Genomic DNA, 15401 nt, shown 5'->3' on the forward strand with positions numbered 1-15401 from the left:
TGAGATCATATAGGATGAAATATAATCTCAGTAAAATGCTGGTCATTTGCTGAGATTTTTTTCAGTGGACTTTATTAACTGTTTAATATCTGTGAAAGTGCACAAATGTGGAAAAATGAAACAAAGCCGCTGGACGTAACTTGTCGGGATCGTCCAAAAAGTCCACTGAAAAAATCTGTCAATGACCACCATTTTACTGAGATTATATTTCATCCTATAACATGTCATCTCACTACATTTAATTTCATCCCAATTAATTAATGTCTCATATTAATCATCTGTATTTCATTTCATTTCATTTTACTCTATTTTATCATTTTTTATAAAATTAAGAATATAAATTAAAATAAAACATGTGAAATCGTCGTGGCCTAAAGGATAAAACATCCGGTGCATTCGTGTAGCGTGTAGCGATGCACCGGTGTTCGAATCCCGCAGGCGGGTACCAATTTTTCTAATGAAATACGTACTCAACAAATGTTCACGATTGACTTCCACGGTGAAGGAATAATATCGTGTAATAAAAATCAAACCCGCAAAATTATAATTTACGAAATCACTGGTGGTAGGACGTTTTGGGAATCCGCACGGGTAGGTACCACCACTCCTCCTATTTCCGCCGTAAAGCAGTAATGCGTTTCGGTTCGAAGGGTGGGTAGCCGTTGTAACTATACTGAGACCTCGGAACTTATATCGTAAGGTGGGTGGCGCGTTTACGTTGCTTACGTTGTATGGGCTCCAGTAACCACTTAACATCAGGTGGGCTGTGAGCTCGTCCATCCATCTAAGCAATAAAAAAAACCTAAAAGTCTTAGTTACCAGGTAATAAAATCCCATCTCATTTCATTTAATTTTATCCCAGTTGATTAATGTCTCAAATCAATCATATTCATTTCATTTCATTCCATGTTGTCATTTTTCATAAAAATATCCCCTCATCTCATTTCAATTCATTTCATTTCATGCTATGCCATTCAGCTTTATTTCATTTCATGCCATGCCGTTCAGCTTAATTTCATTTCTTAATATCAAATTTCATAAAAAAAAAAAAAAAATATTAGGCAGTATGGTGTGATACCTTTGCCTTTCCATTTGGAAAAATAAAACCATATCTTTATGTAGGTAATGTACAATGTACCTTACCATTTTGTTTTAATTGCTTGTGGTCTAAGGCAAAAGTAAATTGTAGTGCCCTTTGAAACTTGCCGTTTTGTGTATATACTACAGCAATGGAACAAAGACTAAAAACCTTATCAGAATTAGACATACGCATACAGAAATTTGAAAATGGTTTGAGTTCGATACTTCAAACTTTGCAATGGGATAAACAAAAACTTTTCGAGGTTAGATTTTTTTTTTAATGTTATTTGTACGGTTTTAATAGACAGTGTAAAGATTTTAACGTTTCCCTTAAAGCGAAAACGCATGAATATTCTTTCATTATGAAACTCTTAAATCTGCTGTAAATTCTGTACCATGGCACAGTGTTTTTAATTGACATGGGCACATTGAAGATATTAGGCTAGCGGCTCTCAGCCACTGGGTCGCGACAGATTGGCGAGTCACAAGCCCCCGAAATTTACTAATACATATTTTTTATCCAAATAGGTTAGGGGTTAATTGCACTTTTGGGCTAAATATGGGGTAAATACAAAACTGTTTTCTAGATGTTAACTTTACAACTAAGTTTAATAGAATCTTCTACTTAGTATATTATGATAAATGATATATCATGTAATTAATAATAATATAGACCGACCTACATTCAAGTATTAAAAAAAATTGGTCAATATTGAAGTTTATAATTAATTTGTAGATTATCTTAGTGCATTACTGAGTAAATGTTTTTGAGAACTGCTCTATTAGGTCATGAATCTAAAAGATTATCATAAATTGTATTTAATTAATAGTACAATTAAAAAGTGTATTTAAAGTTTCAGAAAAAAAACTTAATGACCTGTAAATATGACAGTAACCATCGAATACCATCAGAAAAATTGGAAATCCATGAGAATAAGTGCAGGCTGCAGAGCCTTGGATATGATCAAGATCAAATATTTCTGCCAGAACCTTTGGATTCTGACAGTAAGACTGTTGTCAAATTGAGTAAGTCATTTGTGACTGGAACATCATCCTGTGAAAACCTACAATGTAGAGTCATAGCTGAGTAGTGTTCACCTTTAGGGTTTAAAACATTTGCACAACATTACTTTTTCAGACATTTCGAGCTTTGGTTACTTTATCAATATTAAGAATGAAAAAATCACCAAATTTAAATTATTATTTTTAATCATATATTATTACATTAATTGTTTTTCTTATATATTATAATATTATTATAATTAAAGTTATTTATATTATATTATAATATAGAAATTGACAACAAGTGATCATGATTTAGAGATAAGAATAGATAGATTAGTGATGGAACTGTCTGAGGTTCAACTCCACTGGCAGATCCCAATTTTTTTTTAACTGTGTTCTAGCCACTTCCAAAGAAATAACAAGGTGTAATGTTAATAAAGATGTAAAAATATTACTTTAATTCACTACTATCCATACTTTGCATAATTATGCTTAATTCCAGATAGAGAGAAAATTACAGACATAATAAACAAAGCTGCCAATTCTGAAAGACTATTTAAAAGAGGTGAGTGAATACAGTTAAAGAATTTTAATATTCCAGTATACTGGGTGTTGGGGAACTGTATTCGTGAAGATATAGGGTAACTATATTACGAGAACATATATTGAAAATAATATTAAGTTACAATTAATAGATTATAAGCAATATACAATATTTAAGCAAATTAATGTCATTAATGCTTAATACTGAATTAATCCAATGAAAGTTTGGTTTTTAAATGATTGAAGGGCACAATATATAATATAAATTATTTTGTTATGAAATATCTTCATTTTCGTAATTAGTTCCCTTACACTCCGATTATTTAATTGATTGTTGATTTAATTGATTGAATTATTCTTTTTCAATGTTACAGTTGTCGGATATAGATTAACAATAGCCGCACATTCTACCATATTGAAATTGTATCCTTTTGCAAAGTATTAGAAGTGACATATTAAGGATGTTTCCTATTGTATTTTTATATATAACAGCAAATAATATAAAAGTCAAAACTTGTTGCATGAACAGTATGGGAATTAGCTATAAAATGATATAGCAATTGATAATTCATAGATTATCTCTCCCATGCCTCGACTTTGACACAGTGGTGACATTCTGCTAAATGTATCCTTTGTTATATGACAACTACACCCAATATAGTATTTGATTTATACCTAATTAACATATTTCCGAGAGATCTAGAAAGTTCTATTTATTGCGCAAATATGTTTTTTTGATAAATGGACTTTGCACATGACTTACACATTTTTGGCTTTTTGCTGTCCTTTTTAAGTCATACAAATGTCATTATATACCATTAAACATCTTAATGACATACAACCCAAACAAATAAATTATTTTCATTCATAATATTCCTTAAATCAAGGTCAGGGACCTGAAGACTCGGAGCCACTGACTGTAGAGCGTTTACAAAGCACTTACACTTGTGATGAGAGGAGAGCAATACATGATGCTGTGGTTAGGGCGGCGCCCACATGTCATGACCTATCCGATCTGGCTTTGCCAAGGTGAGATTGAGGTTATATTCCAAAAAAATCAATCTTTTATCATTTAAACGGTCAGGGTCTAATGACTGACTGACTTTCACCTGATTATTGATCATCTTAAATTATTGTCAATGTAACTGACATCAATGACACCACAGCAGTATATTTGCGGGCCTCATTTGTATTAGATTAACTATCAGAATGCGTGAACGTACTTTGTGTGAGAACTACGCTTGATGCAGGTAGGCAGCGGCGTATGTCCCTGGCATTGCTGATGCCCGTGAGTTTTACATTTCATTTCTGTACACTAATAAGGTATTGATCAAGTTATGCAATGCTGAGTTTCTCGCCGGATCTTCTCAATGGGTCGCGTTTCTGCGAAGCTCTCTCTGGCTCTTGCTAGGGCCAGTGTTAGCAACAGTTCGGTTTGAACCCCGCGAGCTCACTTACATGTCAAGGAGAAGCTGAAATAACCTCTTCAGGCTATAAAGTATGGTAGGGAATAAAAAAGGTTAAGATAGTAGCGGTTACCAGTAATGGCAGGAATTCGAGGGACTGGGAACTCCATACCCGCGTCTTAGCACTGGACGGGTCAACAGTTGCCCATTTAACTCAACACAAATACCTCATACTGCTTGTGAACTAGCTATGGTTTTTTCTCATTAGCACGAGTGGTGAGGGAGAAAAGTCGAAGGAGAGCAAGTCTCGAGTGGAGATACTGGCCGAGCTGAGGGACATGAAGCGCCGCCGGACCAAGTACCGCGTCGCCGCCAAGACGCAAAATTTCTCAGCCGTTCTACGGGATGTCATTAAAACTCAGGTATGCCTACCATCTACATACTCATACATACCGGCTATACACGTCTTAATAGTGAAGAGCAGAGTCACGAAATGACCCTTGAGCCCGGCAGTCTAGTTTACCGCAACTGTATTTCAATACTTGTCGGTGGTTAAAATCTTAGCGATTCTCTGTTTTATAAGTTTGACATATTACGGATAACAAAGATTATAAAAACATGATGAATTTTAGCATTTAATGGGCTCTCATTCTGACTCGTACTAATGGCGGATACGACGACGGTGACGGAAATAGCGGGGACTATTTAGAGTTTAAAACGGTTTTGAGTACATATTTAGATTATAAAGTTGAAACAACGTGTATAAATGTATTGTGATCTAGAGAGAGTGGCTTTTATATTTCATATTGTCATATTGATGAATTGTAATAAAAACTAAGACCGCATTCACAATACTAATATTTTGCGTTTTATTTTTGTTCAACAGATGGAACTGTACATCGAAGCACGAAACGAAGTTACGAGAAATAAAAATAATGATAAAACAACAGAAAATGCTACAAACGCTCAGCGAGTGTTGCACGGAGCAAACAGTGCGCACACAGAGTGCGGGACTCACTACAGAGGTAGGGGCGACACCCGGGCTGGCGGCAACAGACACAACACAACCGCATTTAGGTATTATTAGATTATTTTTTTATAGATTAGTTTATATTATTTTAGTTTTAGTAGTTTAGTTTATTATTTTATAAATTAGACTGGTTTATAGATTAAAATTACAGGCAGCGGCAGAATAGCAGCGATAGTTTCAGCTATCACAAAGCTGAGCCGCGGTCTTTTATCTCCATTGTCAGTATAATTAATATATTGTAATATTGTTTAGATAGAATTAGAAATTTATGTCATATTCATTGAAAAGTTATTTGTATTGTGGAGTAAATAAATGTAATTATTATTATTATTATATAGACACGGCAGACCAGGGACACATGCAGACCGACCAGACATGCCAAATGATAGGGAAGCAACTAGAGACGTATACAAAAAGCATAGACGTGAGCGCCATGAATATAGAGATACGCCTCGGAGAAGAGATGACTCGAGGAACGAAACACGACAATATAATGATAAAGAATCAAGCCATCGCAGGAGCAGGTCAAGGGATAGAAGCAAAAGTGAGAGATATAGCAGAAACAATGATCACACGAGGAGAAGCGAAAGGAGAGATGATGGTAAAGAGAAACACAAGAGAGAGCACGACTCCGACTATCACCAGTACAAGCGGGAAACTGCAAAACGCAAGCGACTCTAATAATTTATACTGATCACAGTTTCTAGTTTACATTGTGAATAAAGTAAAATAAAAATTAGTGTTTTGTTTAATTTGTGGATTTTAATTTGAACGGCCTAAGGTGACAGATACAATCCACTTAAATAAATGTCTCGTGATTACATTTGATAAAGTTCCATCATCAACTGGCAGCATTCGCGTATACATCATTTAACATACAAATCATGTATACATTATTTTACGCAGAATTCGCCCCATAGACACAACCCGCTAAGTTTCTCGCCGGGCTATCACAGTGGGTCGCGGTTCTGATCTGGTGGTAGATTCTGCGAAGCGCTGCTTTTGTTAGTGCTAGTGTTGGCAAATTCTCTCAGGTTGAGCCCGTGAGCTACCTACCAATCCGCGAGATGCTGGAATAGCCCGTTAGGCTACCAGTGAAAATTGTTACTAATCGCTCGTGTATATATGATTGTAGATACTGCTCGTACTCCAAAGTTGAACTTTAACGTCCTCGTTAGTATTCGAAGAACTTACACGTAATCTCCGATCTTTGTCCAGTACGGACGGCCCGTATGTTCTAAACAATACAGACAAAACTAAACGACTCAATCTTGACACGTTAAAATGTTTATCTTAATACAAAAAAGCAATCTTCAACTAAATATTCTTATTGATGAATTATAACGTTGTGAATTCGGTTAATAAAGTGTCCAAGCACCGTGTCGCGTCCGTTAAGATCGCTCAATGCACACATCAACCTAATTCTGGTTATTATATGCATCGTTAAACAACTATAGCGCTCGTTTTGAATAATTATCAAATTTTGTTACACAGTGAGTATAGTTACACCGACGTTATTCTTTAAGAGTATTGTACATAATAATTTTCTAGAATTTAAATCCTTTTTTTTCTTTAACTATTGGCTGGTCGTCTGACTCTAGCTACGCTATGACTGGTAGTTGAGCTCATGGAGCTCAATCTAAAAGAGTTTGCTAAAACTGGCCCTAGCAAGAGCAGTAGGTACTTCGCCAGATTTTTCCACTGGATTGAAGTGACCCACTGAGAAGACCCGGCGGGAAACTCAGTGGGCATATTCTTTTTCTTTTATACCAGAATACTGTCTGAAGCTTGAAGTTTAGACAAAAATTATATAATGATGACGGTCTTCTATATTGCGATTTATAGATATTCTGTAATTAGGTTAAAAAAAAAAAAAATAGTTTAAAAAAATAAAAAAATATGCTTTTATAGAAAATCCAAATTTAAAAGCTCTATATATAAAAATGAGTTGCTGTTCGTTAGTCTCGCTAAAACTCGAGAAAGGCTGGACCGATTTGGCTAATTTTGATCTTGAATTATTTGTGGACGTCCAGAGAAGGTTTAAAAGGTGAATAAATATGAAAAAACTCGGAATTAAATAAAAGTAACAATATTGTTTTTCCTTTGATGTGTCCCCCCGTCGGACGGATTCCTTTTGTTTGTTTTAAATTTATTTTATACAAAAGTTTAGGTCTTTTTTTATTTATCGATTGAGGCACTACGAAGTATGCTGGATCAGCTAGTAGAAAATAAAATTTAATAAATTTGAAAAAAAGTTTAAGAAAAAATGATTTTATTGTAAAAAAAGCATGGGGTGCTTTTCAAGATATTATCAAAATATAACTATTGATTCCATGCACCCCACGCTTTTTTTTACAATAGAATCATTTTTCTTAGACTATTTTTAATTCCACCAAACCAATCTCAAACAATACACAAATGAAAGAAACAGGTACGTCCTACAAATCTGAAAGCTTAATACTTATAACCAGCAAGAAATCATTGAACAGTTTTACAAAACGCGTATTTCCCATGATAATTCATTTACTGTGGTGTCGGAACACGCGAGGCTGTCCTTCTCACATAGTTTTTAGTTCATAACACGTTCACAATGCTTATTGTAACTAGATTAGGTGTTTATTGAACTCTACATCTGGATTACTAACCATTTGTCACGGATGTATTCGGTTTTATTTACTCCGGGAATAAATCGAAGAGCTGTAGATAGATTTTGGCGGCTTTTTTTATTGCTCAGTTGGGTGGACGAGCTTACAGCCCACCTGGTGTTAAGTGGTTACTGGAGTCCATAGCCAAATACAACGTAAATGCGCCACCCACCTTGAGATCTAAGTTCTAAGGTTTCAAGTATAGTTAAAGTTTTAAACTAGATTATTAAAGTTTCTTGATACCATAATTTCAATATCGATAGTGAGACCGTGAGACATGAGGTCAAAGTCTCAAATGCACAGGAATAACGGTTATCCCAAGCTCTTCCGACCGGAATGCATTATTGGCCTAAAAAACTAACTATATTAATAAGTAGACCGGTATATGCTTCGACGGACCGACATTTTTATATAACATTGTATCACAAATACAATCTTTATGCCGACTCAATCTAAGGGACACGAATACGGTACATACCCGTGTAAACTGGTATGTTACGGAGCCTTGTTTATCACAATCATCAGACTGAATCACCTCAAATTAAACTTTCTCGCTCAGTTAACATTCAGACGCTTTCAAGTATTTCTTCCTCGTTCAACCGAACGTTTCGCTATATAAAAAAAAAACATGAACAACGGAAGGCTATAAAAGGATCGTAATTAAGAGTCGAATGCCGTGGTCTCGAATAGCTGTAATTACTTAGAAACTCAGTAGAAAACTTGATACGTGGCGGAATGGGTGCGCGCAATGGGAGTGTGACGGTACGGACTCATAAAATACAAAATGCGCGTTCATATGCTCCAAATAATTAGCGTTGGTCTGATATTATTTAAAAAAAAAACGCTTGTTAAAGTGATTGTTATTTTATAGCGTATTTCGAGACTTTGATCACTGACTTCTACTGCAACGACATCAAGTTATATAAATTAAGGCATAATATCGTGTAATAAAACTAAACGGACAATTGTATTCGTAGTTAGTAGCGGTGCTAAAAGTCCTTGCAAGTCGGCGCCACAGTAGCCCTTATCTTTACCGCAAAGCAGTCAAGCGTGCGGGCTTACGTAGTTTTATTCCAAAGTAAATTGAGGTAAACTCTAGCTTGGGTACCAAGTTGGGTGCAGTTTGTGGTATCTGTAGAATCCAACGAATACTTATTAACGGGTGGACTGTGAGCTCTTCTGCCTATAAGCAAATGGAAAACCAAGTGCGCCCTAATCGCTTATCCGCAAAATATTTGTAGATTCTCATGTAATCTATATCTACCGATTTCTGTCAAACTGTCAGTATTTCAAATTCTTCTTTATTGGTTTTGACTAGCTTAAACCACTGAAGTGTATAGGTCTATGGCTTAAACATATACCTACCTTATCTACCAACCCACAGATGTACACTGCTCGACACAGGCCATCTCTCAGGCTCGTCATAACGACCGGTCCAGCGCTACCTGTAACCAGCAGATTTTCGCTACCTTCGAACAACTTTTGCTTAAAAAATAAAAGTATATAAATTAATGTCGCCGTAAATTATCGTTATGCTTCCGTGGACGTCAGCTTTCATAGGGATTTCACAATTGTAAGAAAGAATAACAAATAGCGTAACTTTAGAATTATTTTCAATGGAATTCAGTATATTTTGAAGTGAAAACTTCTTTAGAATCGTTGTGATTTCAAACCGGATGCAACGGAAAAAACGACAGGTAAGAGACACAAATACAAAAATGTGTAGGATGAAGCCAGCAAAGAATGAGACAGAAATATACATACTATTTAATACAGCGCCATCTGTGAGATTTTTTAATACTAACGTGTGTATGAAAGCTCTTGTAGTGAACTTTAATTTAGGATTATACGTGAAATTAAAATATCAATTCACAAAGGGCGCTACCTTACAATTATTTACTAATGACAAAATTTTACATATACTTAAGACGTTTAGGATAATTGTATTTTAATTTTGGAAGGTTTCACCTCTACCACGTGTGACTTGCACACATTTTGTTTTTTTTTTGTCATGTAAATCAATTGAATGCGTTCTTTGAGTAAAAGCTTTGAAAACCGTGCCAATGGAACAAATGAACACGCGAAATTCCTTCCTATTATGAAAGGCACAAAAAAGCATGTTAAAAACTAAACTGCAAACGATATTTGATGTGAGTTACCAGCAAAAGGCAACGCCTTCGCGGAGCCCCTTACATTGCTGATGTCCATGAGCGACGATAACTACTTACCATCATATGGCCATCTGCTTACAACGGCAATCGAAAACAAAATTTCATTGAAGAGCATTTGACATTTCGGCTTGCATTAAATAGAGAAGAAAAAATAATCATTTTAAACTTATAAAAAACTAAGTACCCATATAATATAACTACTGTTGATTTTTTTATTTTTTATTGCTTAGTGTGTGGATGAGCTCATAGCCCACCTGGTGTTAAGTGGGTACTGGAGCCCATAGACATCTACAACGTAAATGCGCCACCCACCTTGAGATATAAGTTCTAAGGTCTCAGTAAAATTACAACGGCTGCCCCACCCTTCAAACCAATACGCCTTACTGCTTCACGGCAGAAATAGGCGGGGTGGTGGTACCTACCCGTGCGGGTTCACAAGAGAGCACCAGTAATTACGCAAATTATAATTTTGCGGGTTTGATTTTTATTACAGGTTGTTATTCCTTCACCGTGGAAGTCAATCGTGAACATTTGTTAATCACGTATTTCATTAGAAAAATATTACTTACTTATATTTACTTACTTACTTAGTACTTATATATACTTACTTAGTACTTATATTTTATGTACTTAAAAGTATTTTTTAAAAGCAGAAGTAGATCGACAGCTTTTTTTGAATAAAGCTTATAGGACTCACTTCATCAATAATGAATAATAATTGTAATCGGTACTACCAACCGTCACGGTAGATGATTTTCAATAGTACTCATATCAGGGATGACAAGTCCAAAGTAAACAGACATCCAATCGAATCCAATTAGAATTGGGTAATTGTTCAAACTTATCAAATAAAATAAAAGCCAAATAAAATGTAAAATAGTAAAAACCAAAGGAACCTGCAGTAATGAATTTCAATTAAATGTGTGTTTTACATACAAGCGAGCTCACAAGATGTTTTTAGTTAACAGCGTTTATTGGTGGGTTAAAAATATTTTCTTAGTATATTAGTTAGTACTGTTCCTCTATAGAAAATCTAGACTTGGTATAGGTTATGCAAGTATACGTTGACGTCATTTTGAACATAGTGTGATCTCTGTCTAGTTTCAAAATAAAGCCCTAACATTTTCCCCATTTTTGAATATTATTATTTTCTTTGATAGGCTGTATTTTTGCTTAGTTTTTTTAACATAAGACAATAAAGAAAGCCAAATAGCCGATCCCTTGCTGACCTTTTGAACAAAACAGCACGGTCGCGAGACGCCGTGTCGTATGTACTCGGATATCATTTCGCCATCCCTGTACTAGACCTTAATGATCAACATGTTTTTATAAGCGAAATGAATCATTCGTGTCTCGGTCGAACATTATCTACGGTACGTGATTTTGTTAAGAGCATGCTTCGAAATTTGTTTATGACTGTTCCTGGTTGTATTTAATTATTTCTTGTTTTATTTGGTTTTATAAACACTTTCCGAGGTTCTCGTGAGCCGTAAATTTGATGCAATGAAAATTTATTTAAATGCTATTTAAGTGTGTTTCGCCGGTTCTTCCACGTTTGGTGTGGGTTGTCCTTCGCGCAGTCACCGATCGTTTCTTTCCGTACCCATCTCTTTAAATAACGTGCCTAAAGCGTTTTTGATAGTGTCTACTCATTGTATAGTTTCATTACATATCTGAACCACCTGGTACAGTTTTCTAATAATTTATGTATAAGCACAGCTATGAACGATCCTCTGATATTCTAATTTCCTACTTTACGGACCCGCCTTGTAAGTCCCGTCTCGGCGACATAATTTCAGCCTATAATTACTATTATTTAACAGGCTCTTACGTCGAGTCTGCCGATGATCACGGCGCTTGCAACACCACGGAAATATCGGAAAACCACCTGAATTATTAATCGTTATAAAATCCCATTAAATAATAAAGTCAAAATGTAGATAATTTCCAAAGTTAAAATAATTCGTTCTCATTTCGTTTGTATGAATATTTTGTGGGCGTCTCTTCTTTAATACCAAGTTTTGATTAACTACTTAACAGTTTTTGGACTCTCTGAAGACGTGGGTTATCATATAAATGAAAATAGTTAGAATATAAAATAGGTAGGTACCTTTAAAATTATTATGGTAAATATTTTTTCTTAATTATTGTCTTCTAATCTATCTAACTAACGATCTAACAGACTTCCCATTAAATTAGTAACTCGATTACAATTTGATGTAATTTTTAGTCTATAGGCTTTATAACTTCCCCGGCTAAATGAATTCGTGGAGAGAATGTCCTCTTTATTGTAAAATTGAAAAGTTTTATATTAACGAATAACAAACAACACAGAACGTATTGGTATTGCTATTAGACCAGGCGGATAGCTACTTCTGTCAGTACAGCTAATTTTAGCTAACAGCAGTCAAACTAGGGGCTACCGTCCTGGGTGACTTTGACCAAGAGTTCGACATGACATTTAGTCCATAGAATCAACCAGCTGAGTTTTACTCCGGATCGCCTCGCCGGGTCGTGATTTTGATCCAGATGCAGCAGCTTTTTAGAGCAGTTACTAGTTAGGCCTTCGTTCAAGGCACTCGAGCAGTTGTTACCTGCCTCAAAAAATCTACTTCTATTCGGCCTAGTTCGCCAGTGACACTATTACGTGTTTCGATTTGAAAAGTAAAGCAGCCGCTATTAGAGTAAAATTGAGACTCCGATCTGATATAGGAAGAACGGCATTGTGGTGTTTAAGAGATCAGGTCACCATTTAACATCAGGTGTGCCGTAGTCAAACAGTCAAAGTCCTACTAAACATAAAACTCTACAAAATGGAACCAATAAAAAAAACCCAAGTCTAAAGTGCATCAAAATAGTAAAAAATAAACTTTAAAAAACAATGTAATTAAAACTACTATAATATTTTGATTTCTCATTTATGGTGATTTCTTTTGGTTTGATATTTTAATTTACAAAGTTTGAAAATTGACCTAACTAGCAAGGTAAGCGAGATTAGACCCTAAAACTAATTTAAATTATAACTGCGATTCACGAAAACCGAGGAAAATATTAGTCAAAACGATAAACGAAATAAAGTGTATTTGAAACACTTTTGCACCATATTTTTCCATAATGGAATCTCTATGTTGTTCCTAGTGAGACTATTAAATAAACAATTTAAAGCTAGCGCTAAAACAAAGATCTCAAGAAGTTAGAGGTCGATGTGACCTCGGCTGTGTCGAGACACACCCTACAACATAGGCCAGGGTGCCCTTAGGGTCATTACGGTGTAAGAGCTAGTCATGGTATTGAATATATTTTTCGCCATCGATATTTTTTGGAAACATTCGTGTTTTGTATGAGTGTCTATTTGCCTAATTGTTTACTAAAATGTTCTTGTCTTAATTTTACTGTCCAATGTGTAATTTCGAATCGATCGGCTCTAGATATGAGGTGAAAAACTATGATCGGCGAAATGAATCATAGCGCAACTAGAAACTTACATTGCGATTGTATTCTTTGTTATGTAAAAAAAACCTTACACATTTTGGATATTCATATTTTGGTATCTATATAGATATGTATGTGATTCAGTAAGCTTTTGTCTAGTCGATAGAATAATAAAAGTTCGCTTATCACCGCTTCTCCTAAAAATATTAAATTAAACGTAAAAAAAGCTTCAAAATAAACAAACAGGGTATCATTGTGTGCAATCCCTAACCTACGTCACGCATGTAACCTGTGTGCTTGCCTACGTTTGCCGCTAGGGGCGCTGTTCCTACTGCATACAAATTTGATTTAACTTTTACGCTATCGAGAACGTTAAAAAACACGCGCCAAGCTCACTGTTAATTGACATGTATATAGTGGCGGCTCATCAGTTAAATCGAATGCTTCGCCAGCTTTGGGACAGAACTCAGCAACACAAGAGAAGCCTCACTACGAGTAATATGAGTCGTGTACGAGTACTTTTTTTTATATTTTTTTAGTATCTTAGGATTACTTGTGGTCCGGAGGCCTTTCCAGTTTCACCGGGACAAGTGAGTGAGCAAAGGCTCAGCCAGAATGGGTGGGATTTTCTAAAAGCCGCCCGCGCGCCTCCGAAGGAGACCTAACAATTCCAGAGCAACTGCTTCGTGAATGAATCTACTACCGGATCGGAATCGCAACCCGCTGAGAAGATCCGGCGAGAAACTGAGCAAGCTGATGCATGGGTTCAGCGAGTTTGACGAGTACGGTTACCGGGGACCCTAAGCCTGCTTCTAGTGTTAGAGATGAAGGCGTCTAAGGCAAAGGTTATTGGATCTAAGGGATCCGTAAGGACTTGTCTAGGGCGTCGACGGTGACTGGCTCCTGCGTGATCAGGATTCGGGGAGAAGTCAGCGGCAGCAACGATAAGGCGACTATCATGACGCATAGGCTTATTGAAGTAGTGTTTTTTTTTATTGCCTTTGTAGGCAGACGAGCATACGGCCCACCTGATGGTGAGTGGTTACCGTCGCCCATGGACTTCAGCAATGCCAAGGGCAGAGCCAAGCCGCTGCCTACCGCTTAATACTCTCCACAAGCCTCGTTTGCTCGCTGAGTTTTTCGGCGGATCTTCTCAGCGGGTCGCGATTCCGATCCGGTGGTAGATAATTCTCCTTCGGAGGCCTTGGGCAGATGTTAGCAAATCCCACCCCTCTTGGCTGAGCCTTTGCTCGCCCACCTGTCCTGGTGAAACTGGAAAGGCCTCCGGACCACCAGTAATCCTTATATCATAAAAAAAAAAACAAAATGGATTCAATTTAAACATTTCTTTTCTATCTCCGTGTCTATAGAAGATAAAACGGTTGTTCCACCGCTTCCCAGGTTTCCAACCGTCGCTTCGTCCAAGAGCTCACGTCGACTCATGCCGATTCACTATAATAATATAATCTATGGTCAGTTGATCCCGAGACACAGCGCGCGTGGTTGTGTGTCACTACATCGTTCGACTTAATACGATAAATTAAATTATCATTATATTTTTTTGAACAAATTTCTTGTGTTTTGGTGTTGGTGTTAAATCGTTTTTTTTTTGTGGAAAGTGGTATTGGATTTCTCTCATATTACGGTGAGTTTTCTCATCTTTAGCGGCGCTCTAATAAGAAATTTATTAAAATTTAAAGCGTAATCAGTGAATTAAAATAGTTTTACATAATTTTAAAGTAAAAAAACCATTATGTAATTCAATGTTTAAATATATAAAAAAATATCGAAAGTACAATAATAATAATAGAAATCATAGAATATTACAGTTTGAAGTATTAAGCATGGGCTACGCACTTAACATCAGGTGAGTTCGTTCACCAGTCTAAGCAATAAAAAAAGACTTTCCAGCTTAAAGGAAGCTCAAATAGCAGAATAATAATAGAACTAAAAAGGATAAAACTTAATAGAAACAAGGAAATCTTTACATAGGTATTATAGATTTGATTAGAATATAAAATACTCAATTTTAACTCAAATCCCTTTTCAAGTGTCGTTTAATTTGTTAATAACAAATGCGATTTGCGTA

At 35.9% G+C, this 15401-nt stretch overlaps 2 protein-coding genes across 2 annotated transcripts in view; both read left to right on the plus strand.

Moving 5' to 3' along the window:
• The first annotated feature begins 1094 nt into the window (after positions 1-1094).
• On the plus strand, positions 1095-5803 carry LOC114246150 (U11/U12 small nuclear ribonucleoprotein 48 kDa protein). Its single transcript, XM_028178559.2, has 7 exons — positions 1095-1343; positions 1935-2106; positions 2588-2650; positions 3516-3657; positions 4303-4456; positions 4921-5111; positions 5403-5803. The coding sequence occupies exons 1-7, from the start codon at positions 1230-1232 to the stop codon at positions 5743-5745; spliced, it is 1179 nt and encodes a 392-aa protein (XP_028034360.2). The 5' UTR covers positions 1095-1229; the 3' UTR covers positions 5746-5803.
• An 8991-nt stretch (positions 5804-14794) lies between these two features.
• Positions 14795-15401, plus strand: part of sprt (PDZ domain-containing protein sprite) — a 58440-nt gene continuing 57833 nt past the window's right edge. Inside the window, 1 exon segment of the mRNA XM_028179857.2 lies at positions 14795-14957. The gene's annotated coding sequence lies outside the window, so the exon portion shown is untranslated.

The sequence above is a fragment of the Bombyx mandarina genome, chromosome 10, assembly GCF_030267445.1.
Source record: "Bombyx mandarina strain Sakado chromosome 10, ASM3026744v2".
NCBI classification, from domain to species: domain Eukaryota; kingdom Metazoa; phylum Arthropoda; class Insecta; order Lepidoptera; family Bombycidae; genus Bombyx; species Bombyx mandarina.